Here is a 26,142-nt window from a genome sequence, read left to right on the forward strand (position 1 = left end):
TTTTGCTGCTCAGTAAGATTAAACATCTGTTAAAGCAAAAAAAAAAAAAAAAAAAAAAAAAAACCACCAAAAGGTAAGTATTAGACTCAGAGCAGACTTGAAGTCCCCATTTTGGTTTATCATTCTGGTATCCAGATGTGAAAATACCTGTTTTACTAGAAGTCAAGTATGAAAGCCAGAGGAATCTGCATGCTGGGTTGCTCAGGTGTGTTCTGCAAACACAGCACCAGGCTGGGTGAAGCTGCAGTGCTCTCCTGTCTCCTGCCTCTGCTGTGTGCAGCTCTGCTGCTGGTGCTGCTCAGCAGCTCTGAGCTAGCAAGGAGCCTTTTGAATGTATAATTAAAAGCCTGTTGTCAAAGAGTAATGAGATCCCTATCAGTAATAGATTAAAAGCCTAATTATATTCAAGCTAAGCCCCTTGTTTTAAAGGGGGTCTGAGTTTTTTCCAGACAAGCTGACTCCACTCCAGCACATAACTCAGCTGCACTGTGAGAGCTGCCAGTGGGAGAGAAGGGAAGGAAATAGCTGGACAGGAATGATGGAGTGCAACAGGTCCTCCATAGCAAATCCTCCATAGCACCAGCCCAATGGAAGCCTCATGTGCTCAGCCAGGGGTGTTGGGGGACAGACAATTTGGCTGATATTATGGGCTGTTTGTTAAAACAGAAACAGGAACATATTGATAGTGAGAGGGACCTCCCTTTTATCCAGAAGTCTTATTACAAAATACTTATTACTTTATAATTTTATAAAGTGGGCTCTAGCTGAACTCTAATATTATAAATCATCTTTTTTTCTTTGGCAGTAAGACTGGATTATTTTGCAAAAATGTGTGTCATCTGAAGTTATTTGTTGTAGGAAAATACTGGCTTCTGTTGGAATTCAGTGCTTGTTTCTAAGCTGCCTGGAAAGTACACAGTTCATGTGTATTTGCAAGCATATGTCTCACAGTTGGTAAAGTTTGTGTATATATGCAAAAATTTCCCAGGGGAACATCACACTGAAGGACTGAGCCATCCCACTTGTAGGAACACAGATGCTGGACATTTGGGGTTATTTTCTCCATCCTTTAGTCAGGCAGTACAAATTCAGCATTAAAATGAACTGTATATATGGGGTTTTCTTTCCTGAAGTCTAATCTGAAATACCAATGATCTGAACATTGTGTTCTCAAATGTTTTGCTTAGGGAATATTATATCACCATGGTGAAATGGATAAGCAACACCAAGGCTGTGGTGAGATGGTTAAACAGAGCTCAGAATATCTCCATCCTTACAGTTTGTGAAACCACAACTGGAGCTTGTACCAGGGTAAGTTGTTTGGTTTTGTGGTTTGTTTTTGGTTTTTTTCCCAAGGTCTCTTTCCAAGGTTTCTTCTACATTTTGTTATCATATTCAGAAAAAGATATTTGGAAATCAGTTTGCAGATGCAGTAGTTGCAAGCTGAATATAATTAGTCAACAGGGAGGAAATGGATGTGAGAAAATTCCAAATGTGGTGAAATGAGTTCATGCAGTTAGCAACTTTGAGTGACATTTTCAGAATTACTAAGCTTTGTTCATTCATTAGCTTCATTGGAAGCTGCAGTTGCTGAACATCATGTACTAGGGATATAGCTAGAGCAGTGACAAGCTTGTCCTCTGACAGATATTTTCAGCTGACTGCTTTCTCCTCTATCCTCCTGCTGAGTTTTAGATCTTTCTATCTCTCACAGCTTCCATACACTTAAGGAAAATGTGTAAAATTCTTATAACTCCTTCAAATTTGATCACAGAATTAAATAACTTTAGAAAAAAAATTTGAAAGGCAACAAGGATATTTCATTTTTGAATGTAAGCCAAACTGAAATACATTTTCTCTTTGAATCCAGACACATTCCACCCCTGGACCCAGACTTTGACTTCTGACACTCCCGCATTACATCTCCCCATTTTCTCAGTCAATCTTGCATCTTGAATGCATTTGGCTGCTTTCCCATTCTGAGTCACAATCTCTTCCCAGAACCAGCTAAAAGTATAAATATTTTCTGTACATGCTGCTATCAGTACCAACAGATGCTCCAAAGCAGAGGGTATAATTTGGCAGTTTGAATGGTTATGAGTGATTAATGTTGGCCTCTGAGTCAAAAGGCTCCCATCAGTGTCTGCTGCTGAAGTCAGTCATATTGAAGTGTCAGAGATTATTTCCAAGCTCATCTTCTTCTTCTGCTGACTACTACAGGGTGTTTTTCCTCACTCAGAAACTGTGAATGAATCCCCAAAGTATGGATTAAGATTGTGACCATTGAGATTTGGTTCCTGTGAGCCTTTTGTCTTTTTATTAAGAAAGTTGGTCCTGAACCACTGCAGCTGCTTCTGAGAGGGAAACCTTTATATGCTCCAAGGTCAATTGGATTTGTGGGAAGGGGGTACCCAGGGAGCTGTAATCCAGGACATAATGGAAGAGAGACAGACTGAGAAGTCCCACTCCAGAATGCTTACAGTGCAGCAAAGGACATTTTTAGGGGGCTGAGGAAGGATAGTGTTGCACTCTCACTGTTGTGAGCACAGCCCAGGCCTGGCTCATCCTGGAGGGTCCCTGCACTGCGCCCTCTGGGATAAGGTGATGCTCTTGAAATCATCAATGGATGTGGAAAGGCTAAATGTGAGAATTTAACATTGTATCACACCATTTGATTTCAGCTGTAAACCTTTTTTTTCTCTCTAGGATGTTGCACACGTCCTCAGTTTCAAAAAGGAATGTATAAAAGCAGCTGCTGCAATAGCTACAAATTTTCATTTTTGAGGCTGTATATGTACAGATTCTTCTATAGCTACTAAATTTTCATTACTTCCCTGTGACTATCACAATTTGCAACAGTTAATGTGTATTATATTTTTTTTTTCAACAATGTGTGTATGATATTTGGTTGTTTTGTTGGTTTGGTTTTTTGTTTTCAAATGACATTATGTGAAACATGAATATGAGCAATAAAACTCAATAATTTGTTTTTTATTTTTTTTCTCATCACTAATGCCACACTACAAGCCATTAAGGCACAGGATTGTGATTTGAAAAGGTCTCACAATTTGAGCTTGATTTTGGCTGTTTGCCCAATGTTGATGAAGGACTTAAAATATCCAGTTGTCAGATGATGCCTGGAGGTAAAAAACAAATAGAGCTGCCTATGAAAAGCTTCTTGATAGCTAATCAGAAAGGACTGAAATGGGATTCTTAGTTCCCCTGTGATGTTCTACCAAAAATTTGAATAAAGCAGCTGACTTTGTAATTAAATTATCATTTGTTTCAATGCAAGTGCCAGCAAAGAGATGAGGAGATTGTAACATTGTAGAAAAAAACCCCATTAAATAGTTAGAGACCTTTTGCTGAATATGGGAAATATTTTTATCACTATCTATTCCATAAAACCAATTTTTTCCTATTTTTTTCTCTTTTAGAAATATGAAATGCAGTCAGATCTGTGGCTCCCTAAACAGGTACAGTAGAAATGCTACTTCTGGGTGCATAATGCATAATTGCTTCATTGTCATTTTTATTTAACTGTGTGTTATTTTATAAGCTAATAAAATCCTGAGACACCTCTGAGGGTTTTGGAGGCAATATTCCCTTCAGTTTCTGCTCTGTCTGGATTCAGTTCAGTAAGCATTTAGATGAACAGCTGATTAACTACCCAAGTCTGGGGTGGTGGAAGACAGACCAGATGAATCTCATTCCAGGCATGTCCTACTTACTGTGATTTGTTTCTGATTTAAAAATGATCTCACCAAATTAAAGCAGGAGTTCAAAGATTAGAGGTCATATGGGCTATAATTGGAATGAGAAAGTAAAGTATTTCTAAATTCATACCCAGAACAATATGTTTAACTAATATGTCAGCCAATTATTCCACTTTCATAGCTTCAGAAGAACTGTCCAATAACTGGATAAAACACATTCAATTTAAACTACATTTCAGGCTTCATTTTGCAATGTGCAAATGAGAAATCATTTTAACAAAAAAAGCTCCTATGCTTTTATAGCAAGCCATTTCCTTTAATACTTCTGTGCAAAGCTAGACATGGAGAGATGGTATCACATCAGGCTACAGTTTGTGGTAAAACCCTGATTCAGAATATCAATTCAATGTCGTTATTTTTGCCATACAACTTTATCAAAATCAGTGGGTGTTAAGCATGTACTCAGTGAGTCCAAACCATTGAAACTTTTCTTCTCCTCCTCAGCAGTAGGAGTTATCTCTGCCATTATTTGTATGTCTGTAAAGGACACTGTCCTGGAAAGTCTCCCTGTATTAGGAATGAGATTACCAGAGGTAATTACCAGAGGTTATTGTGAGGGAGAGTTCTGCAAGGGCTGTAATATTCCAAACACCCTTTAGGACAGAATTGCACATTGCCTGAACCATATTCAGCTTTAGCCACTACGTTTTTGTTAAACTTTAACAGAATATACTTAAAACCTAAGAATGTCTTCTCCAACTGACTTCTGAGCACAGCAAAACTAAGTAGACAAAAAAATTGAAGCTGATCTTTTGTTTAGAAATGTAATGAGAGGTGTGCCTGACTAACACAATGTTACACTTACAGAATGAGGAGCCTGTTTTCTCCAAGGATGGCAGTAAGTTCTTCATGACCGTGCCAGTGAAGCAGGGTGGCCGTGGTGAGTTCCACCACATAGCCATGTTCATTGTGCAGGTAAGGCTCTGGTCAGGCTGTTTATGATATCCTACTGCTTATCTGGGCCTTTTTAACTGAAATTCAGTTTAATCAGAACACTTCTGTCATGGTCATTTGTCCTGTCCAGCTTGTCTCTCAGCACAGTGGAATGTATTTATAACTTCTTCCAGAATAAAAACTAATTTTACCTTCTCCAAATACACTATACATGCATATTTTTCAATAACAAATAATTTTAAATGTCTATTCAGAATCTTCTTTTACAGAACAGTAAAGGGAGGCAATACCCAAACTTAAAACTTTTGTGAAACTTAGAGCTCTTTTATTACCCTTTGCAACATTTTTCAGTGGCTTCCATTTCCCAGGGTCATTACTTTTTCCAAAGAAGAATCTGAAAGAAGATAAATTTGCAGTGTGACTTTGAAGGTCACCAGTATGAAGTTGTGATGAACTAATAAAGGAAATTATGCCCTGGAACGGAACCCTCCAAGGCATCTATTTAAATCATCAGAGCATTAATCCAGGTGCTTTAGCAGAGCCATATGCCCTAGGAGGGATTACCAAGGTACCCAAACATCAAAATAGCAGATTTGTGCCAGGCAGCTCTTGTTATCTGCCTTTATGACAGTGTTCTGGTATGAACATTATTAAGTCTGAAATATGTTCACAGTGCACTGCAGACAGAACAAGAACAAAAGAACTCTAATGACAGTTTAACCTGAAGAAACAAGAACAAAGATACTCATTCACCAGAGTAAATATATCAGGAAAGAGTCAGTGAAGATAAAAGGGATCACAGCCATGTCAAATTCTGTTTCCTAAAGAAAACAGTAACTCAGATGACAGACTGGTAAAGGTGTATTTATTGATATAAATACGTATAAAAATTCACACCTGAGCAAAACCCTTTAGTCGGTTGTGGTGGGTCTGGCCAGTGCACCCACTGGAATATACTTCCTCATTTCCTGCTGTGAGATACGATTAGGAGGAAGGCAAAGCAGGCTCAAAACATTATTAACAGTAACTGAAAGAAAGCTGGGCCAGCCTTGTTACGTTTCCAGGCTGGAAGGAAATGAGAGAATTCCCAGTGCTTGTTTGTTTTAAATTGTGAATCTCACAGAGGTGAAGCTAGTTTTTAATTGGCTTATTAGCATGCTTATTCTCAAAGCTAGCCAGCAACTGGTTTTGCTAGGCACAGAGGAAGCTCTCAGCAGCTCCTCACAGAAAAAATCATTTCTGTGGGTGGCTCCAATGCAAAACCAGCACATCAGTCAAGCCTTATTTTGGTATCTTCCACAGTGTGAATAAGTACCTTTAAAATACATGAAATAATAATGATCTGGATCTGAAAGTTCACTTGCAACATTACCAAGGATGTTGCAGATACTGTCAAGTTTGCCTTAACCTTGTAGGCTCTGACATTTCTTGCTAGTGAAAAGTCCAGGAAACTTGATTCTAATTCAGGAAAATGTTTAAGCAAAGATCAAGCCCACTCCTATTCAGTAAGATAATACATGCCTACTTTTAAACACCTTTAATTCCAGCAGAATAATGTTTAAAGTCAAGCTTATGTTTCAGAATTTAGTATTCTGTTCCTTTTAGGCAGAATTAAAGCCCTGAGTACTGCACAGCTCCAAAACTAGAAAATACTTCTATTTTGCCTGCCATCAACATGAATAAACAAATCTGAATGGCATCACCAATGACAAATTTGGCTTTAAGCATGTAGCTGCTCCTGAGAAAAAGGAAATGTGATATCCCATGCGATATCAGCCATTTTTCATCAGTAAGCAACATTCTGCGTGGTAATGGGGCTGATACAGAGCAGTAAAGGGCAGGAAATATGTTTATATGATGTGTTTTACACACTGCATTAATCTGATTGTCCATTATTTCTAAAGCAAACATAGAGGCATAAAAAGTATATTAAGCGTTGCACATAAAGCCCTTTGTCACATTAGATGTTTGTCACACCTTGTGAGAGCCACAGCAGCACAGCAGGTGCCCTGCAGAATTTAAAGCAGTCAGCAGATCACCAGTGCCCAGATGTTCACAGCATTTCTGGGGTGCAAAAGGGTAACTCTGGAATTTGGCACTGGGATTCTCATTCCTGCTCTGATGCCCCTCAGTGGGGATATCAGCCCAGTGACAGAAATCAGCTTTCATGTGCAGGAAAGTTAAAACAACCAATGTGGACTTGCAGGAATAAAGAAGGAAATTTTAATGGCTTGCTTTGATTTAATCACTGAGGCTGATTTCTCAATCTTACAACAAATTCTGGTGTTTTTCAGGCTGCATTTCTTTGACTGCACTTCAGAAAAGCATGTGTCAATGACACAAAGCATGTTAGCAGAGACATCTAATTAAATCTTTATTCAGGGAGGAGTTACTGTCTGAAAGGTTACTGTCTGTCACAGATTATTTACTGTATGAATGGAGAGGGCTGGATGTGTGGTTTATTGTTTTCAAATGCTTTTAGTAACTTAGGAAATATTTAAAAGAAACTAATCTCAAAATGGTATTGAATCATGTCTAATGTATCTAGACATTTCTTTCATGGAGCTTTGCAACTCTAGAAAATCTCTTTTTTTCCAACCACAAAATAAGAATTATAAAGAAACTTTAATGGATCAAGGGGATAACTTTCTTCAAGCTTCATAAATTATGTATTATGGCTGTAACCTTGAAAAATAACCATGTTTATTAACGCTTGGCTACGCTTTTTATTGCTCTTTCTTGTTAGATTCTGTGATCTTAATACTTAAATATCTATTTCAGTAGTTGCAGCTTCTCTCTCTCTAAAGAAGAAATAGTCACTTACAATAAATCACTAATATGTATTTTAATCATTCCTGGAGACACCATTGAATATCAGAATCTTCCTGAACAGGGAGCCCTCATCATAAACACATGTACAGCACCTAGCACAATCTCCTGATTTCATTTGATATTTGCCAGACTTGTCATAGACTTGCTATGTCATTTTTTCCTTGTGGATCTGTTAGGAAACAAATCAGTTCCAAGGGGCTTGGTTCTGCCTTGCCAGCTCCCAGCGTGTCACATAGGGTATCTTTGAGCATTTGCTTCTTTGTAGTTATTGCTGCTGTTGATGTGAAGCTCAGGGCACAGGTCAGAAATACATGGATTAAAAAAAGGCCAACCTTTTTGCTTTTATGACTTTTTGTAGGCCTTGTAACCCCTGAGTATCACCTCTGAGATATCTATGTTCTTTATAAATTTTGTCTTGAATTTGAAAACTAAGAATATGTATATCCATGCCAAGCATAATAACCCTAATAATAGAAAAATCCACAAAAAGTATGTCCAAGCTGTGAGGTTTTCAGTTTTAATCTTCAATAGCCTGAGCCATGATTTTACCTTTTGCACTCAGATAAGCTTCTCACTTAGGTTCTTTTTATTTTAACTTGTGTCTGATGAAGAGTCTGGTGCAACTTCCAGCCAAAGGGTTGTTTTTACCTGCATTGCTTCCTGGCTTCTATTACTTATTGACATGGGGGCAGCTGAAAGAAAAATTGTGCTGAAAACAAAGATTATTTTAATGACTTTAAAAGGCTTATAGACAGGAGGGAAAGGATAAGTGAAGTTCAGGTCTGTCAAAAAGTTTATTAGGTTTGTGGTTTAAAGATGTTATGTTGCATATTAAAGTTTAAAAAGCTGTCATCAGTAATGACATGTGCAGGCAATCCTGCCAGGCAAAGAAGAATGTAGCAAGGTGAAAGTTAATGTTTTCCATCTCTCAACAGGCTAAAAGTGAACAAATCAGTGTGAGACATCTGACTTCAGGGAACTGGGAAGTTATCAAAATCCTGGCATATGATGAAAATACTCAAAACATGTAAGCACTGTTCCCTTTTTTAATAAAAATATTCAAGTTATTAAAGTTGAATCCATTAAACTCAAAATTAAACAGTAATATTTCTTTCATTTTGGAGTATTACCATAACTTTGACACACCTGAGTACATAAGGTGCAGTTTTAAGACAATTCATCTGCCATTCTTTTCCTAAATGCTTTTTATGCAGAGGGAGAGAATCACACTGTAATATCACTTGACTCTGTATTTTTCAGAATAGAAGGAATCAACACACAGTGCAGCAGTAATAACATTTTGGTAATTTCTTTCCTGGAATCCAGATAAGAAGTCATAATAAATTTTTAGTACTTGATAAAACATCACACCTTTACTGCATGAGGTCTCAGAGTTTTGGGGATCTGATCCAACTTCATAAATTCAGATTATTTGTAGAGATTATCAGAGCTTCTGATTCTTACCCACAGAGAACTCTTTCCACAGCTCATCTTAGTGAGAGAGTGGATAAAATGCATATTTGGTGCTTTTGGGGAGGAGTTTAGAACTAACACAAAATGTCTGAAGGTTTCATCTGGCTTCAGTGGATGTCGCTTAATTTTCACTTCTATCTGTCCATGGCAAAAAATACACAAGCATATTTAGTTCTCATTTGCTTTAAAATAAATGATATTTCAACGAGAACTTTATTGAGGCTGCAAGAAGCCCCATCTTTTCCACTGGTACTGGAGGAAAACCTTTTTTTTTTACAAGTATTTCTATGGGTTTTTAAAATATATCCATAGAGAATTTCCTGGTACTTCTGCAAGGCCCAGGAGTAGAAATGAGGTCTGGGTGCAGTCAGGCTGCAGAGAGGTGACAGATGTCACACGGGCTGTTTCAGCCACTTGAGGGACTGCCTTGGCCTCCTTCTGCCTGTCAAGCAGAGGCTTTGTGGGGCTCTCATCAGGGAAACACCAAGGGCTTGTCTTGGGGTTCTTGCAAAGTCTCTTTCCACCCATGCAAAGCAGATAGAAGAAAAAGTTGGTTTACGGCTCAAAAAGGCTTTCAGATCTCATAAGACTTATTTTAATATATGACATAATTTCATTGTGACCTTTATCTGCTATTTGGGTTTATATTGCAAACTCTTGGAGTGAATCAGGAACTTTCTCTTCTGTGTTTTTAATATGCAGAGAGATGTCCTGCTTGCTACTGGAGCTCCTGGGCATCACAGGAATTAAAATAATGAAATCCTGTTTTCATCGTGGTTTTAACAGGAAATTGTATACCTTCTGAAATAACTAATCTGTATATTGGATCTAAGTTTAATCTTGGAACTGGGGCTTATATAGAAGTATTTGATCTTCATGGATATTTGTGAATTTTTAGTTTTTAAAAATGTTACTTATGGTGTCTCTCACTTCTCTAAACACTACCCAAATCAGACATTTTACCAAACTGAGTTTTAACTTTTTTCTCTTTTGGACACAGTTATTTCTTAAGCACTGAAGAGTCCCCAAGAGGAAGACAGCTGCACAGGTAAGAGCTACATGGGGCTGTTTTATCAGCTTCTTCATCCCAAGCCATAAGTGCTATGTGCTTGGGTAATCATTTACATTGTGTAAAAATTAGTATGCTTGAGCTGTAACAAAGAAACTGCCACAGCTTTTCAAAATTAAAATTGCCATTTTCTAAAAAATAGAAAAGTTTCTAACAAAAAATGTACTTACCATAGATCTTCACTAGTCCTTTATAATCATCTAAAATTTAAACCTAAATACAAGCATTTAACATGACTGTGTTTTACTAAATAAAAATATTTATAGGGTTTAATCATGTTATTTAAAGTGTGGGGGAAAATCACCTTATTTTCAGTGCTTAAACCTGAGGCTAGTGGGGTTTTTATGATTTCCTACTAATGCTGTGAGTTATTGCAGTGCCAGTGGTGCTTTGGGCAGCTTTTGTATCCTGTCTACATAGCCAAGGTTACTTTGTTGTATTTTATTCCAATATAAAATGTTTCTGATCATTTTCTTCCCCCAGTGTATCAACAGTGGGGTCACTGAACCGTCAGTGTCTCTCATGTGACTTCCAGAAGGAGCAATGCACCTACTTCAGTGCCAAGTTCAGCCCCATGAACAGGCATTTTCTCCTGCACTGTAAAGGTGAGCAAATGCACAGGGTGCAGTGCTGCTGGCTTCTGAATTAATGTATTCCTTGGGAAGGGCATTAGGCTGGACTCTAACATTGAGGTCAACAGTGGATTATTCAAAGTTCTGTACAGAGCTCATTCTAAGACTGCAAGTTAAGATGTTCTGTGAAATTATTAAATTAAAGATGTTCTGCTAAATTATGAGTGATGTCAGAACACTGCTCCAATCCTGACCCCTCTGTCCAAGTAAAGGACATCAACTTACATTGACCCTAAATAGAAATCCTTCACCAAAAAATTCAGGATTTTGGTGATGGTACTGTGGCTTGTAACAGTTTATTATTTTATATATTGGGATTGGTCTTGTGTGACTATACCTAGTTAAAAAATGAGAGTCTGTGTTCTCTAGCAGTGTTTGTACACATGTATGTGCTGTGTATCTGTACATCCCCATAATTATGTGTATGGGTGTATCTACCAAAAAACAGCTGTGGTTTAATCCCCAGAGACAGATCCTCTATATCAGTGCAATTGTAATAAATAACTCACAGTGTTTTACTGTTAGCTGCATTCCAGTAGCACTACATGGCACCAGCTGGCTTCAGAATTTCTGTATAAACAAAAAAATTAAACCATCCCACACAGAGAAAGTTATAACCTACACACAGGAAATAAACACTGATATATAAGTGATAAAAAAGGTTCAGAAAAGCATGAGCCAATACATAATAAAGTACATAGTTAGACCTGTTGTCCTTGAAACTTGAAAAATTTTACAGACACTATCCCCCAGCATTTTTTTAATAGCTAGGATCAGAGTGCAAAGAGCAGATGACAATTCATCTGAAATACATATAAATAGCTCATTTTACATTCATGCTTTTTCTCTCTTTCTTTTACAACTCTACTATTTTTATCCCCACACAAAAATAAAATACCTGCTGACTTGAGCATTGAATGCATCCAAACAAGGAAACTATGAATATATATTGGCTAAAATAAGGGATTTGTTTTTGGTTTTGTTGTTTTGGGTTGTTTTTTTGTGGAAATGCACCTACAGTACAGCTGATTAGAAGAAGAATGTACAAACTGTGTGATTTATAAGTGGTTAAATCTGCAGCAGAAATGATGGAGTTAATCTTGAGGTCCTTCTCTGAGTAATGAGCTCCTCATGCTTTGAGCAGAGTTTTCCCTTGTGCTTGACATAGTCCCTATGGGATATATCTCAGATTCTTGCAGGAGAGAGGGTTGATAAATTGAGAAAAGATTTTTGCCCTGAATCAGCAATGTGCTGGGGTCCAAAAGCATCTTGTTACTATTTTAGCAAAATATATTCAGCCTGTAATTTTTAATGTGCTTCTTTGGTATAAAAATGTGGATGCCAGTAGGAGGTTGTGCATGTGATTACTCACAAGCTCACGACTTTCAGTGACTTTGGCAGTTCTCTGGTTGAGCTGGGAAGGCTGTAGATCATCCTTCCTGGATTAAACCTACACTCCACTGGGTTGCAGTAGATGTTGGGCAGGGTTGCTAAACCACTGTCGTTAATTTTTCCTGCCTCTAACATTAATGTAGAGTTAATGCTGGCCGGGAGTTTTTCAGGGTCTTCTGCTGTGTTTCCTCAGAGCCTGGCAGGTACAGCAGAATGTGGCCCCTGTAGAGTGCCAGGGCCCTGGGCTGGGTTGGACATTTGGCAATGTCAACACTGGTGGCAAGGTCACCACAGAACTGGCATCGAAACTTCTGCTTGTGAGAGTTTGAGCAAACTGCTTTGAGGAGATAAATGGCATGTCTGCTGTGTGCATTCACACTCATTTTCCCACAGCAAAAAGCCTTCACCCAATTGTGACAAAAGCAATTTGCCCAGAAGAACCCTTGGGGTACTCTGGACTGGTTCTATCTGTATGAGTTGCAATTCTTCAACCTCCTGTTCACCCACAAGCACCTTTATTAGGATTGTTTTTCCTTCTTAGTTTCCCTCAGCCAGGAGATCTCTCTCACTTTACCTGCTGTATCCATCTCCAGAGACTCTCCTGAGTGAGGAGTTATTTCTTGCCTGGTAGATGGAGGACTGAATCCTGGGCCTCTCAGTTTTGGCAAACACATCCTTTGCACTCATTTTCTTGGGGATTTTTCCTTTGGCACTTCACAAACACTAGCAAGATGTTTTTCTGTCCACTCAAATAAGACAGTTTAGAAAGGAAGTGATTGTTTCATCCCTTTTATATAGCAGGAAATAAGCTGTGGGTTTGAGGTTCTGATAGGAGGTCAATGGGAAATCCAAGTGTTGTGCTTTGTTCTGATGCACTGTAACACAATGCCTGTGACACAAATTTGTCCTTTTTTTCCCCTCTGATCAACGTTTTAATCCACTGCAATGTCCCTTTTTTCAAAATGTCGTCATCCTTCCATCTTTTAGTATGACAAATAGAGATAGGTTGGAAAATGCTGGTGCTTCCCTGCTCAGAAATGATCTTTCTTAAATAAGAATTGGAAGCAAAATGACAAATTCAGAAGAAAAAAGAACTGGAAATAAAACAAACCAAAGCAAAAGAGACATCTTATGAAATTATTTTCTTAGAGAGCTAAGGTAGAAGGCTGTGATTTGTCAACCATCTACCTGTAAGATTTTTGTCAATCGTCCCCCTTGAGGGAGAGAATGAAACTGATAAAAATCTTCAGTGAAGGCTGTGAATGTCATCATGCTATTTATTTCAGGTATTTGCATTTCCCTAGGCTCATGCCATAATTAATTGAGAGAGACAACCTCTCAAAACACATAAATTAAGCTCTGTCTCTTCACTCTCAAAGGGAATTGGTTTTGGTTTTTTTTCTCAAAAAGTGAGTTGTAACTCCTAATTTGAAAGGGTCCATGCCTTCATCTGCCATGGGGTCCTCAGGGACTTCAGCTTTTCTCTGTTGTTCTTCATCACCCAATAGTGACTGAATGCTGGTAATTTAAGCATTGAAGTAACACAGAGCTTCTGATGTGTAAATTCCATGTTGGGGATGGGGACACAAGATTTTCTTTTGCAGGTTTACGCTGATGGGGATCTTCAGAGCAGGGACAACAGACTGAGACACTTCTGAGTATGCTGAATGCTTGATCATGCCAGTTTCCCATGCCACCTTGTAGCTGTTGGCATGAAGAATTATTCCTTGTTTTTAGTTTCTTAGTGGTGCAGTGAAAATAAAGTATGTGAAATAGGACACCTAGATTTAACTGTGATGCTGTTGGTTTTGCAGAGTTGGCTTACCAAGGGAACTTCTTAAAAAGATAATAATGTGAAATATATTTTTTCAACACATCTATAGCTTTTACATAGAGAAAATAAGTGCATATTATCATTAATTCATTTCCCAGTCAACTTGTCCAACTGCTATATTTTAAACAGTTCCGGTTAGTGCATCCATAATTTTTTTAGTCATGACTTAAAACTAAAACGTGGAGATTGTTAAAGAAAAAAAAAGAATGCTCTTTCTGGATGCAGGGTCTGGGCTGCTGAGCAGGCAGAACGCAGTGTCTGTTTCAAACTTTGTTGGAACTGTAGCCCAGCCAGTGTCATTTCCAAGAGGTACCAGTGGAGTTCCTGCTGTGCTTGAATGGAATTGTGTGTATGGAGCTTCCAGGATTCTGTCTTTTGTGGTAACTGGTGCTCCCAGTCTTTGTCACTGAGCTACCTCACCCTTCCTCTGTTTTTCTCCTCTCCTCTAAATAGGACCAGGTGTTCCAGTTGTAAGTGTGCACAGGACAAGTAATACTGAAAGTGAGTATACCTTATGAAATAAGTTTTCTTATCATCACTAATTTCATTGGGGAGTGTGGGAGAAGGGAGATAAAGCACATGAAAATGTCATGCAAGTACGTGAAAACTAATTCATATAAAGTGCTACTAATTACCTTTTAAGCAACATCCACATCAGCAAATGGTAAGGAAAGCAGTGAATGCTAAAACTTTTTCAGATTTTTAGATGTCTGCATTTGGACTAAATGCATGTGACTCATCTTCTGTTTACACTTAAGTAACTTAGATGGCAGGTTGGTCTTCATCCCTTTCACTTCCTATGTAGATCAGGCTGCTGTGTTTTTAGAGATGTTTTTAAAGTTGCAATCCAATTATGTTGACGTCAGGTGCAATCCTAGGATGATTGATCATAAAAGCTGACCTACATATGGTGTTTAGTCCTTCTCTTCTATTTCTCAAACCAGAACAACTCCACTGACATTTTCAATGAAGACAAATCCAATAATAAAGTCTTTTTAGGAAGGTATCCTATACCTCTATTTGTCAAGTTTTACTCATTATTTTCTTGCATATTGATGCCAATATTTACTGTTTCTTGGCTGCTGAGGTGCTTTTTAGTGGAAGACTGTCCTTCAGCAGTTGAATTTTCCTGGTGGTGAAGCAGAGGTAACAACTCTGTCACCTGCAGCTCCACTGTGACTCCACTAGCATGGAGGTGTGGGTTATAGGAATGGGGGACAGCTTTTCACTCAAAAACACTAAACCAACTCTTACATATCCTCATTTCATTAACTGGATTATCCTCAGGATTTTTCCCAGAATCCAGGAATCCTGAACTGTACCTGTGTGCATCCCCTTTGTCCTGGGCCAGTCACTGTTCAGTGGAGTTAATCTTGCATGTTGAAGTACCATCCTAATTAACAGTGCCATGCTGAGAAGTGTTAATTAATATCTGCACTTTAGTTTTTGGGGTTTTTTTGGTTTTTCCTTTTTTTTTTAATGCCATTGTTTTTGTTTGCAAAGCCCAGTTCCACAGCACACCCAGGGCAGGGAGTTTTATCCAGCTCAGTAAAGGGGAGCTATTGCTCAAATAAATGTGTTTTAGACTTCTGTGGTACTCCTCATTTCTGTGTAGGCAGGCTTTTGCTCTTTATTACCTGCATCTAAAGTACTATGGAGTGTGAATTACTGAAATTGAGATTTATGTGCAGCACCTTAGAGTAAAATAAAGCAAGTCAGGATAGAGGGACGTTGTTTGTTGTAACAACAAAAAACCAAATAATAAGAGAGATAATTTACCATTAGTGCTTCAGTGCAAGATGAGATTATCCTCTTCAATTCATAAAGGAATGACTAAGGATTAATTCAATTATTCTATCCTCAGACTATAATTATACCATTTTGGTTGACTGCCCAGAACAAGCATTCTCCTCAGATTATCTGTTTTGGCCCTAAGTGAAGAGTTTATTATTTAATTTTAAAAAATCTAAATTTTGGAAGCAACATCGGTAATTTGAGTTAAAAAAAAAAAAAAAAAAAAAAACAAAACACAACAAATTAGCCATTCTTTCATGTGTAAAAGGGTTGCATCAAATTAGTCTGCAGCTTTAAACCAAGCTGATAGTAATGTTCTTGGCTGGAGTGAAGAAGACAAATAAGGGCATGCAGTGACCGCGTTTAGCTGTGCTGGCTAAATATTGCATTGGAATAGGTAATATTGGGGAAGAAGATGCCTGCGTGAGGCTTTGGATGTTGCCCAGAAGAGCAGCCTTGTGCTGTTGCAGCTGCTCTTAGGATTTGTCAGAGATGCTGATGTTCATGTTGTTCATCAGGAATTTCTTTGGTTCTGCATAATGAAAACAAAGCCCTCCAAAGCCAGAAAAATGAACTGGATGTGCATCTTTTTGAATTGAAAAAAATTATAAAAAAAGTATTTACAAAAGGAATTAATTTACAAGATTAATTTCAAGATTAATTTGCAAGATCATTGCACATTTGTCCTTTTTTTAAATTTTTTTTGAATCTTGGTGTATCTCAGGTGTGATGATTTTCCATACCTTTCAACATGCTTTTTCTTCCTGCTTTCTAGAGTTTTATATTTTGGAAAATAACCCTGTGTTGAAAGAAGTTGCTCTTAAGAAAAAGAATTACAAGACTGAAATCAAAATGCTTCACATTGAGGATTATGGTAAATCTGGCAAAATGCTACTTTAGCAAGCCAAAAGTTTTGTTTCAATGTTGCTGTTTTTCATCTGTGTAACTACCAGCCTTTAATGTTTTGCTCTTTTCTTAAAAGAATTCCCTTTACAGTTGTCACTGCCAAAAGATTTCACGGATCGAAACCAGTATGCCCTTCTATTAATAATGTAAGTATCTGCTTGGAATCACTCAAAATAATAAAAAGTGTTTTGTAGAAAATATTTAGATCTGAAATTAAAATGGTGTGTTTTTTTGTTTCTTGGGTTTTTACCTTTTGTAGAAAAAAAATCTCATGGATTTCAGTTGAGAAATCAAAACGCTTGATCTTGGGAAGATTTTGTGACAGGTGCTGTCTGGTAGAGATGCCTGGGGTTTTTTGTGCTAGTCAAACCTGACTGTGCTTTGCTGTACTTTCATGTTTGGGAGGCACTGGCGTTTCTGATGGTGTAGCTTTGAGTAGTCCTGCAGTGATTCCTGGACTCTTACTGATCCTGCCCACAGAGCATCTCCCTCAGAGCATGTGCTCCTTTTTATCCCTGAGAGAAATGAGTAGACCTTCCAGAAGGGGCTCAGTTGAGATGCATAAAACTGCTTTTAGGAATTCCAGAATGAAATAAAAGTTACTTTTGATCTTCGGTGGTTGAAGGCATGATAGTCATCATCCAGAGTCTGTGGATTTTTGTAGAAAAGCTGCATGGGAGGAGAATGGTATTCCCTGGAAACCCATGCTGTTCCTTTAAAAGGAGATAGAGTGTGTGTTCTTGCTGGGAGAGTCAGCCTTTAAGTTTTATCTGCACATGTGTAGCAGAGGAAAAGAACAGAGTCATGAGAGTGCCTGGAGCCTACCTGGGAAAGTGTGGCCAGCTCAGGGCATCACTCCCGTCTCCACCTGAACTCAGCATGGGTGGAGAGAGCTTTCCTGGACCTACAGAGCTCCTTCCAATCCCAGCTGGAAAAAATTGATGTGAATTTCAGTAAAATGTAGATGTGTGCTGCTAAGTTGATGAAAATGCCACGTTACTGAGCTGTGTCACCTGGAGCAGATCTCCCCTCAGTGACAGCACAAATCCTCATTGTTGGATGTGAGGTGTTTACAGACCTGAGCTGCTGAATGATCCCAAATTCCTCTGCTCAGATCAGATAACAGGACAGAAAGGCACAAACCTGCTTATTTCTAAGCCCAGTTTGTGTTTTAGAACTCAGAATTTTCAGTTGTAATTATCTGCAGTTGTGGAAGCTCTCTCCTTTAATTGGCTCACGAACAGATTTGTCTTCCCTTGTGGAGAAACAGGACACATGGATTTTATTTCATCTTTGCAGTATGATCTTGGAGGCATGATTATATTTTAAGCAGCTCTTATATGAGTGCCAAAGGCAAACTGACTCTGTGAGTTGACCCCAGCAGCACTGCAGGGACTTGTGCTTATTCCTGTTTCTGAGAGCAGGGAAACACGAAGGTGTAAGCAGTGCAACGCTTCCCTTTTCAAGTATCCCAGAAAAATGCATAATCTGCCATACACAGCTGTGGGAAAATATGGGGTTATAAACTCATGTAGAACCTAGAGAAGACAGAAGGGAAAGATCAGAAACCTGACAAGTCCAAGGCCAGGAAATCACAGAAAAAGAGAAAAAAAAGGAAAAGGTAAAAAATATTATTTTGAATTGTTTTTCGATACCAAGAGTTGAAAGAAGTGAGTGTCGAGTCAGGCTCTGAATTTAAACTTACCAAAGTTGTTGCTACCCAGTGAGCAAATAATGTGGCCAAGTCATGATGTATGGTTATGGTTTAGAATTGGTTTGGGTTTTTTTTATGATAGGCATGTGAGATAACAAGGAAAGTCGTCAATTTATAAATATAAATAGTTGTATCTACATTTATTGTATGGAGACTTTGTTTCTTTTAGGTCAGATTCTTTGCAATACTGAATTCTCATCATTAGCTTTAACAGGGATTATTTTTAGAAAACCCTATACGCTAGTGAAAGTATGAAACTGAAAAGTTTAAATCTGTCCTGGCTCATGCACTGTAGCATGTTTTGTGTCCTCCTTTTCCCTAGAAGAAAAAGAAGTTACATTAAGCTGTATTTCTTCAGCAGCTTTTTACAGACTTAAAGCTAAGGTTGCCAGCAATTCCTTTTTCTATTAAAGAGGTCCCCAAATGAAATATAAAACTGCAAACTGTCACTGAAGTTATGAGAGTTTCCCTTATGGGATGATTATTTGAGCCTAATAAATTCTGTCTAGCTCCTGAGAAAGAACTGTTGGATATCTGTGGGTGTGTAGGGGGTAATTTCTTGACCTACACAGCTCCAAATTGACATCCTAAAGTTTATTTCATGATCAGAAGTACTACTTTCAGAAAAAAAGAGAAAAGTATTTAGGTCCAAAGAGAGCATGTAGCTTTTATAGGGAACATTGATGAGTTGTGTAGATGGTATCATTTCCCAGATACTTGACTTTCCTGAGTCCCAGAGTGGTACTGTTGGGGCTGATGGAGAAACACCCTGTTCCTACTGCCACCAGTGTTAGATGAGAACTGGGGGCTGATAACAAGTGCTGTCTTTTCCTCTGTTCAGCTGCCCCTGCTTTCCTTCTTCCATTCTCAGCCATGGTATGATTATCATTATATTCCAGCTATTGAGAGAAAAACCTTTGAAAATGAGTGTTTATCAATGTCCTTGGTAAGAATGTTGGTTTAATTGTATGTCCATTTTTTGGAAAGGAGATTATGTGAAACATCTTGATCCAGGGAACATGCACTTAGAAATAGAAATCCAGAAGATACAAGAACAGAAAAGTGGAGTATTAGCAGAGAAGAGGTGTTTGCTTTCCCATCTCAGTAACACTGCACTTTTAAGAGGAAAAAGAGAAAAGAGGGAGGAAGTGAGGAAGGTGATGAGTGATTTTATTATGGGGGTGATGTTTGATGTGATCTGTTACTTGGGTTTTTTTGTTTTTTTTTTCAAATCACTGAAAGATAGTAGCTATTTCAAAGGTGCATGACTATGAAAAGGCTTCAGTGTTCATGCAGGGATGTCTGCAGGTAAATTTGAACTTCCAGCACATGGCCCCCAGATGCCTGAGTGTTAAGGCTGAATCCTGGAAGGAAACTTGTACCAAAGGAATCTCCTCCTGGTGTGAAACCTGTGTGTGAACTGAGTACAGTTCCATGTAGACATACTTAAGCTCAGCTTAAGGACCAGGACCTGATTTTGCTGTAACCATCAGGATAAAGATTGCATGAACATTCATCCATTAGCAGCTGCAAAGCAAGCTGCAGTACTCAAATAGTAGGTTATTGTATTGCTGTGGTAAAATTTATGTCCATCTGGATGGCTGGGCTGTCTAACAGATCTCATGTAGAAACCAGTTATGTTGGCTGGCACTCTTTTTCTTTTTAGAATTGTGATGAGTAGCCCATAAAATGTTAAATAGATTAAAACACTTTTCTTTCTTCCATTTGTTCTCTTAAACCACTGATAATGTTTCACACTCAGTTTCCTTCTGATGTAATACACACAGTGTAACTATATATTAGAGAGCTGCATGGTAATTGCCTGAAAAAGTGATTACCATCTCTTTTCTATATAATTAAGATCAAAGTTTAAATTTCAAATCCTTGATTTCCTCATTATGGTTCACCTGACTCATTAAAAAAGTTGGAAGATACTCTTCTTGGTAACACACAGGAAATGATTAAGTAAAGACTCTGGCATTTAATCTGGGTAATAAAATCAGAGCTGATAATCATTCTTTATTTTGCCTTGATCATAATTAACCTCATTCCTTCAAATGTGTAGATAATATATCTTAAATATCAGTATCTATTATTTAATGCCATTTAAAGTTGTCCAGTGTGTAAGTTGATTTTGTAAAACTGAATCAATGAAAAGATTGTCCTGTTATTTGAGGGAGTTTTATTTGTTTACTTATTTTTTTATATTTTGGTCATAAGTAGGGGTTGGTTTACCTGGATTTGCACTGATGAATGTTTTGGGCCTTGCACAAAGAGTCAAACATGTTTATTCTGCCAGTGAATGCACTCTCAGGACTGATAGCAAGATGAGGCAATAGGGTGGGAAAGTGAATCTGCTGTGCAGCTTTGAAAACAAGCCATTAAAGACTCTAAGAAATATAGACAGGCATAATGCAAATATTGGGAAATATGTGTTTGCTGTCTCTCTGTGGAGGACAGAAGCACACCTCAGATGCTCAGCATCACTTTAGAGTGGCAGCTGAAGAGTAAAGAGACCTTTTGGTGTTAATAGGAGTTCTGATATGTACCTCAATGGAAATAACTTTAAATGTTTATCACAGACTATTTATATGGACATTCTTAAAAATAAACTAGTCACTGGAAAATTGCTTCCTAAAGCAATATATCAAATAATCCATCATGCAGGGCTGGACAATATGTAGTATTTAAACTCTGAGCCCAGAAATAGCCCAGCTATGACCTCCAAAAGGAGCTTAAGAAACCAACTGTCAGTTCTCACCCACTGAGAGACTTGCTGAGGTTCTGTTTGTTGTTCCTTTTTTATTGGAGGAATTCACTTTGATTTAAAACACTTTTTTGGTATTAAGCCGTTTCTGGCTCAGAGGAGGGCTTATAAGTGTAATGGTGCTTCTCCTATTCCTAAGTGTCTACAAATACAACATAGATATCTATATCCACCAGATGTATGAATAACCTAGATATAGAACATGTATAAATCAAATGTGATCACTGTGTTAGTTTTGTTCTCATATTTAAAGGGAGGAAAGCAGGCTGACTCACAATGTTTTCGCTTGTGTGGAATGTGTTCATCTATTGGAAAGTTACCTAGTCAAACATGGATATTTCTATGTATTATTGTGGAAAGCTGGAATAACTTACAAATAATTGTAACTGGTCTGAGGTTCATTGGAAGTAATGATAAATACTTTGTGAAAACATCTGTGTCAATGTGTAGTGCTTCTGAAAATCTTACTCTGGGTAATGAGCAGATATGGGAGTATTGTACTGCTCCTTATTGCAAAGAATAATGATTATATACTTCCTGAGTATATACTTTTCTGCAGAGCTCACTTGACAGTATTTCCAGACTCATTGCTTCACAACGTTAGTAATTAGTATAATCACAACTGAATTGGTTAAGAACACCAAAAAAACCCCCTTCTTTTCTTTTTATAAAGCAAGTATAAACCTGATGTACAAGATAATGGTAAATCAAGCATAACATATTGTGGCTGAGTCTGTTACCAAGTAATCCTGATTTCAGTACATGAGATAGCAACTGAATAGATAGGTCTGACTGAGCTTAAGAACACACACACTCATCATATGCTTGTTAATTAACTGAGTGATTACCTTGAAGGTGGTCTGTGTTATCCACAGCCCAAGCCAGATACTGAATCAGCACATTATTGTATTTATAAGACAGGACTTATTGGAGGATATTTTATCTCTCTTTCCTCCCCAGGGTTTACATAAGTCTATTTGGCAAAATAATAATTTCTGTCTTCATCTTTCTTTCACCTTAGACAGGATATTCCCACAGACCATCCAATTTAATTTCCATACAGCCAGCACAGACACTTTTACATTTTAATTTTCATTCCACTGGCAGATGCAGCCTACATAGAACTATTTTGCATTTTGTACAACTTCATGGTAGCCTGTTCTTTTATTCTGTGTTTATCTTGGGGGAAAATAATGACAAACTACCCTTTTAAAACTGACATTTTACTTTCTTCGTAAGGAAAATAGTGTATTTGGCTTCAATGGAAAATCTTATTGTTCTTCTAGAAACTGCATTCTCCCATTCTATTTCACCTTTTGTGCTGTAAACCACCTTTTTTTTTTGTCATAAAATAGACTTATCACTCCTGCCTGCATCCATTTCTTCATATGAATTTTGATGGAGAAAATAGAATTTTCTCCAGTGTATGCTTTAGTCTTCTTTGTACTGTATTTCAAAAAATCTATTCAAGAATACAATAATGCAATTATTTTTGTTTTCTCAGGTGACATCCTTCTTAATAGTATTATATATCCTACAAAATGGTAATCAGGGTGCTGAATGAATTTACCTCATTGTGTGTTCAGTGAGACTTTACAAATTCTGCATGAGCCTTCCCAGAACTGAGCTAGCCATTAGTGATATTGTTTGGGGATTTTTCCTTCACTTTATTATAAGCAGCACTACCTGCTTTAATTTTCTGTGTCCTTCAGCAAAGTGTATTCAGGTACTGGCAGCACCGCAGCACAATGGTTATAAAGTTAAAGAAATTCTGTTGCTGCAGGGCTTGCAGCCCTAATGGGATGGTATTGATGGAAGTGACAGTAGCTCAGCAGGGTTGCATAACCAACTGAACTCTGCCACGCAGGCTAAATAAAATATCAGAGCTCGGCACAGTGCATCACATTGTCAATAGTCTTCGTTTGTGTCTGGTGTGTTGGTATTTGCAGTGATGAAGCTCCAGGCAGCCAGTTGGTTACAGATAAGTTTCACATTGACTGGGACTCAGTGCTTGTCAACTCTGATAATGTCATCGTAGCTCGATTTGATGGCAGAGGGAGTGGATTTCAAGGCCTCAAGATCCTACAGGAGGTCCATCGGTGCTTAGGATCAGTGGAAGTGAAGGACCAAATAGCAGCTGTAGAGTACGTATGTGCAAACTCTTCTTGTCTTTCACCCTGCCTCCTCCTGGATGAATGAGCTCTTGGACTAAAACTGCCCAGAATGTTTTATCTGCATTGTTCATGTTTGGGTTTTAATGCTGTTACAAATTTTGAAACTTTAATCCTTCCATTACAAAGAGCAAGTAAAAAATCAAAGTGGTGGTTTTGGGGTTTTCTTTGAATTGGTGCTTTCTTTGATAGAGCTGTCCTGCTCTGTGCAATCCAAATATACCACCTGAGCTAATTCATATTTGTCTATATTCCACAGATAAATTTCTTGCTGTCCACATTAACATGTAAATACATTTGTGTTACAATATTTTAGGGCTATACCAGAGAATATTGCTCTAATTTAGACCACTAGAACTCCATTTGCTTTGTGCAATTACTCCAGAACTCTGTGGTAGAAATTAGAGCATTTTGGCAAATGCCTGTTATTTCTCATTTGCATTATCATTTTTAGACTGATATGATTCTACCAGCTGCAGAAAAGAGTAATTTCTGTCTGTGAAGTAGTCATGCATAGCTTGGACAACACTCCTTACTCAGGGTGCATGTGTCAAAATGGCTCATACCAAGGTCTGGATGGATTTTTCCTGGGTTTTCCAGGGAAAGACAGACTTTAAGCCAGATATTTTTTCTTCTTTTGAAAGGGGTCAGTGCTTCACCCATTCCATGAATAAGCAGCTGTGTCTGATATTTCCCCTCAGATTATTCTCTTTTCTGTATGAAATTCACCACAGATGATTAATGGCCTTGATGAGAGAATTAATTATTTGTATAATTATCGAGATTCAAGAAGTTCCGTTTATCTCACCTTCCTTTAGCTGGTGCTAGGCACCTGATCAAAGCCAGTCATTTAAGCTCTAGTCAGTGGAAAATCCTGGCATTTCTGAGGGATGACCCTGCCCAGAATGAGAGAAGTTTCCAACATGTGTAGGAATGCTAAAGGTATCTCTCTTCTCTCCATTAACTGAAAAGCAGATGTAAATGGATAATTTAGACAAGATGCTTAAATTCAGAGATCTAAATTGGGTGAGATTGGCCAAACACCAACTGTTTGCCTTATGAAAAAGGAATTAGGAAGCAAATCCCATTTCCCAGTGCTGTACTACTTGTATGGATGTAATTTCTTCTTCTACCTGATCTCCATGTATGGCAATTCCTTAATGCACAAATAATATTCTTTACATACTATATTCAAAAAGTAAAATCCACTGTTTTACTTTGACAAAATTAAAAAAGAAACTTTTTTTTATCCTTTCAGATCACTTCTGAAACAGCCCTTCATTGATCCTAAGAGACTGGGTATATTTGGAAAGGTAATGTGCAAAAATAGCAGGCTATATCACCATGATTCTTTAAAAAAGTGCTGTTAGTTCATAAACAAATATATTAATGTATTTTCCAAAGACAGTTTTAGTTATTAAAACAGGAGAAAAAAGCCGTCCATCATTTACTGTCTGTTCTTTACAGTATTTTTTCTCAGAACAAGTATTTAAGTCTATAAAGCCAGTTTTATGGTATAACAGTATTTGCATTTCAGAATCTGAAGGGGAAAGTATTTGTTAAAAATTCTGCTTTCTTTAGAAATTTTTAATAGGGACTTGGGTTTTGTGAAAGCTTGTTTGTTACAGTTTTATGTTTGGGCTGCAGTTGAATTGACAATGTTGTCCTATAAAATACAAGTTTTATATCTGAATGTTTAACTGACCCTTGAGCTTAGCTGAGCACCTACCCTGTGGTACTGCCAGCAAGCTCCTTGTTGCACCAGTGAGAAATCTTGCCTTTGCTGTTTTATCAGCTGTGTGTCATTGCCACTAGCAGGAGATACAACGAGGCAAAGACTCGACTTTTAGTAGCAAATTAAACAGCATTTTACTCATGTCTATTAAAAAGCAGCAATTAGAAACACCCCACAACTGCTGCTTCATCCATGAACCGGCATGTGCAACCTTTTAAATTTGTTAAATCGTTTTTTTTTATTAAAAATGAAGCTGTTTTCTGCCTTTGAGCTCAAAGCAGTAGCAAACCCTGATCAAGTACACCCCAGTCATCCCTTTTAAGAGCAGCATGTGTTTCTCCATGAAGTGCCTTAGTTCTCGCTCTGCTGCTGAGCTGCTGCACAGCCTCAGGCAAGTCATTTAACCTGCATGTCTCAGCCTGTCTGGATGCAGGATGAGGAGATTGACATTTACCTCCTGCGTGGTAGCATTTTGAGGACTGGCTGATGTTTGTGACTGTTATTAACTTTTCACATGAACATGACCTTCCTCAAAGATCTCAGCTCCTGCTGCACTCCTTGAGCTAAGAAAGAAACTCTCAGTGCAAAAATGGGTCAAAACCAGTATTTGGGTTGTAAGGGAGCAGCCAGAGATTTTCCAGGTGAGGATGTACAAGCAGGGCCAATTTCATGCACCAGATGATCGTGGCACACACTTCTACTCAGGTTTTAATGCCTGTTACTAATGTATGTGAAAGTACACAGGCATAGAAGCATCAACGTTTCTCCATATCCTCTTCCTTTGTCAGTCCTTTGATTGAAAATCCTGGTTTTGGAATGAAATCCCTGAGCAGCCAGAATTGCTTGGTTTTGCCTGCAGAAATTCTTTTCATTGCTACTTGAAAATTCCCACTTGTTTTCTGCCAGAGATTCATCAGTATCTTTTTTCCTAAGAGTGATGTGATGAGACAGTTACTGAAGAGCATGCCTGTAACCATGGCTTTACATATCTGCCAAGACCTACCCCAAATTCTCTTTTCTTTCACAAAATGTTATTGATTGCTATGCTCCTGCATTTATTTTCTGAAAGCGGTGTTGAGGAATGAAGAGTGGGAAATTCAATAAGCTTTCAACACTGCTTTGAATTCAGGGAAATTTCCCCTTTCCAAGTTAA

The 26,142-nt window shown here is 38.0% G+C and overlaps 1 protein-coding gene across 3 annotated transcripts in view; it reads left to right on the forward strand.

Moving 5' to 3' along the window:
* The window catches only part of DPP10 (dipeptidyl peptidase like 10), a 435,086-nt gene that overhangs the window by 400,700 nt on the left and 8,244 nt on the right, over positions 1–26,142 (forward strand). For all 3 annotated transcript variants that reach the window (XM_005487922.4, XM_005487921.4, XM_074547941.1), the window contains exons 11-21: positions 1,188–1,311; positions 3,438–3,476; positions 4,584–4,691; positions 8,438–8,529; positions 9,976–10,023; positions 10,528–10,649; positions 14,356–14,403; positions 16,472–16,570; positions 16,679–16,748; positions 23,033–23,227; positions 24,513–24,567. In XM_005487922.4, coding sequence (XP_005487979.2) covers positions 1,188–1,311; positions 3,438–3,476; positions 4,584–4,691; positions 8,438–8,529; positions 9,976–10,023; positions 10,528–10,649; positions 14,356–14,403; positions 16,472–16,570; positions 16,679–16,748; positions 23,033–23,227; positions 24,513–24,567 — 1,000 coding nt within the window. The remainder of the gene's footprint in view (positions 1–1,187; positions 1,312–3,437; positions 3,477–4,583; positions 4,692–8,437; positions 8,530–9,975; positions 10,024–10,527; positions 10,650–14,355; positions 14,404–16,471; positions 16,571–16,678; positions 16,749–23,032; positions 23,228–24,512; positions 24,568–26,142) is intronic.

Source organism: Zonotrichia albicollis, chromosome 10, assembly GCF_047830755.1.
Source record: "Zonotrichia albicollis isolate bZonAlb1 chromosome 10, bZonAlb1.hap1, whole genome shotgun sequence".
Taxonomy (NCBI): Eukaryota; Metazoa; Chordata; class Aves; order Passeriformes; family Passerellidae; genus Zonotrichia; species Zonotrichia albicollis.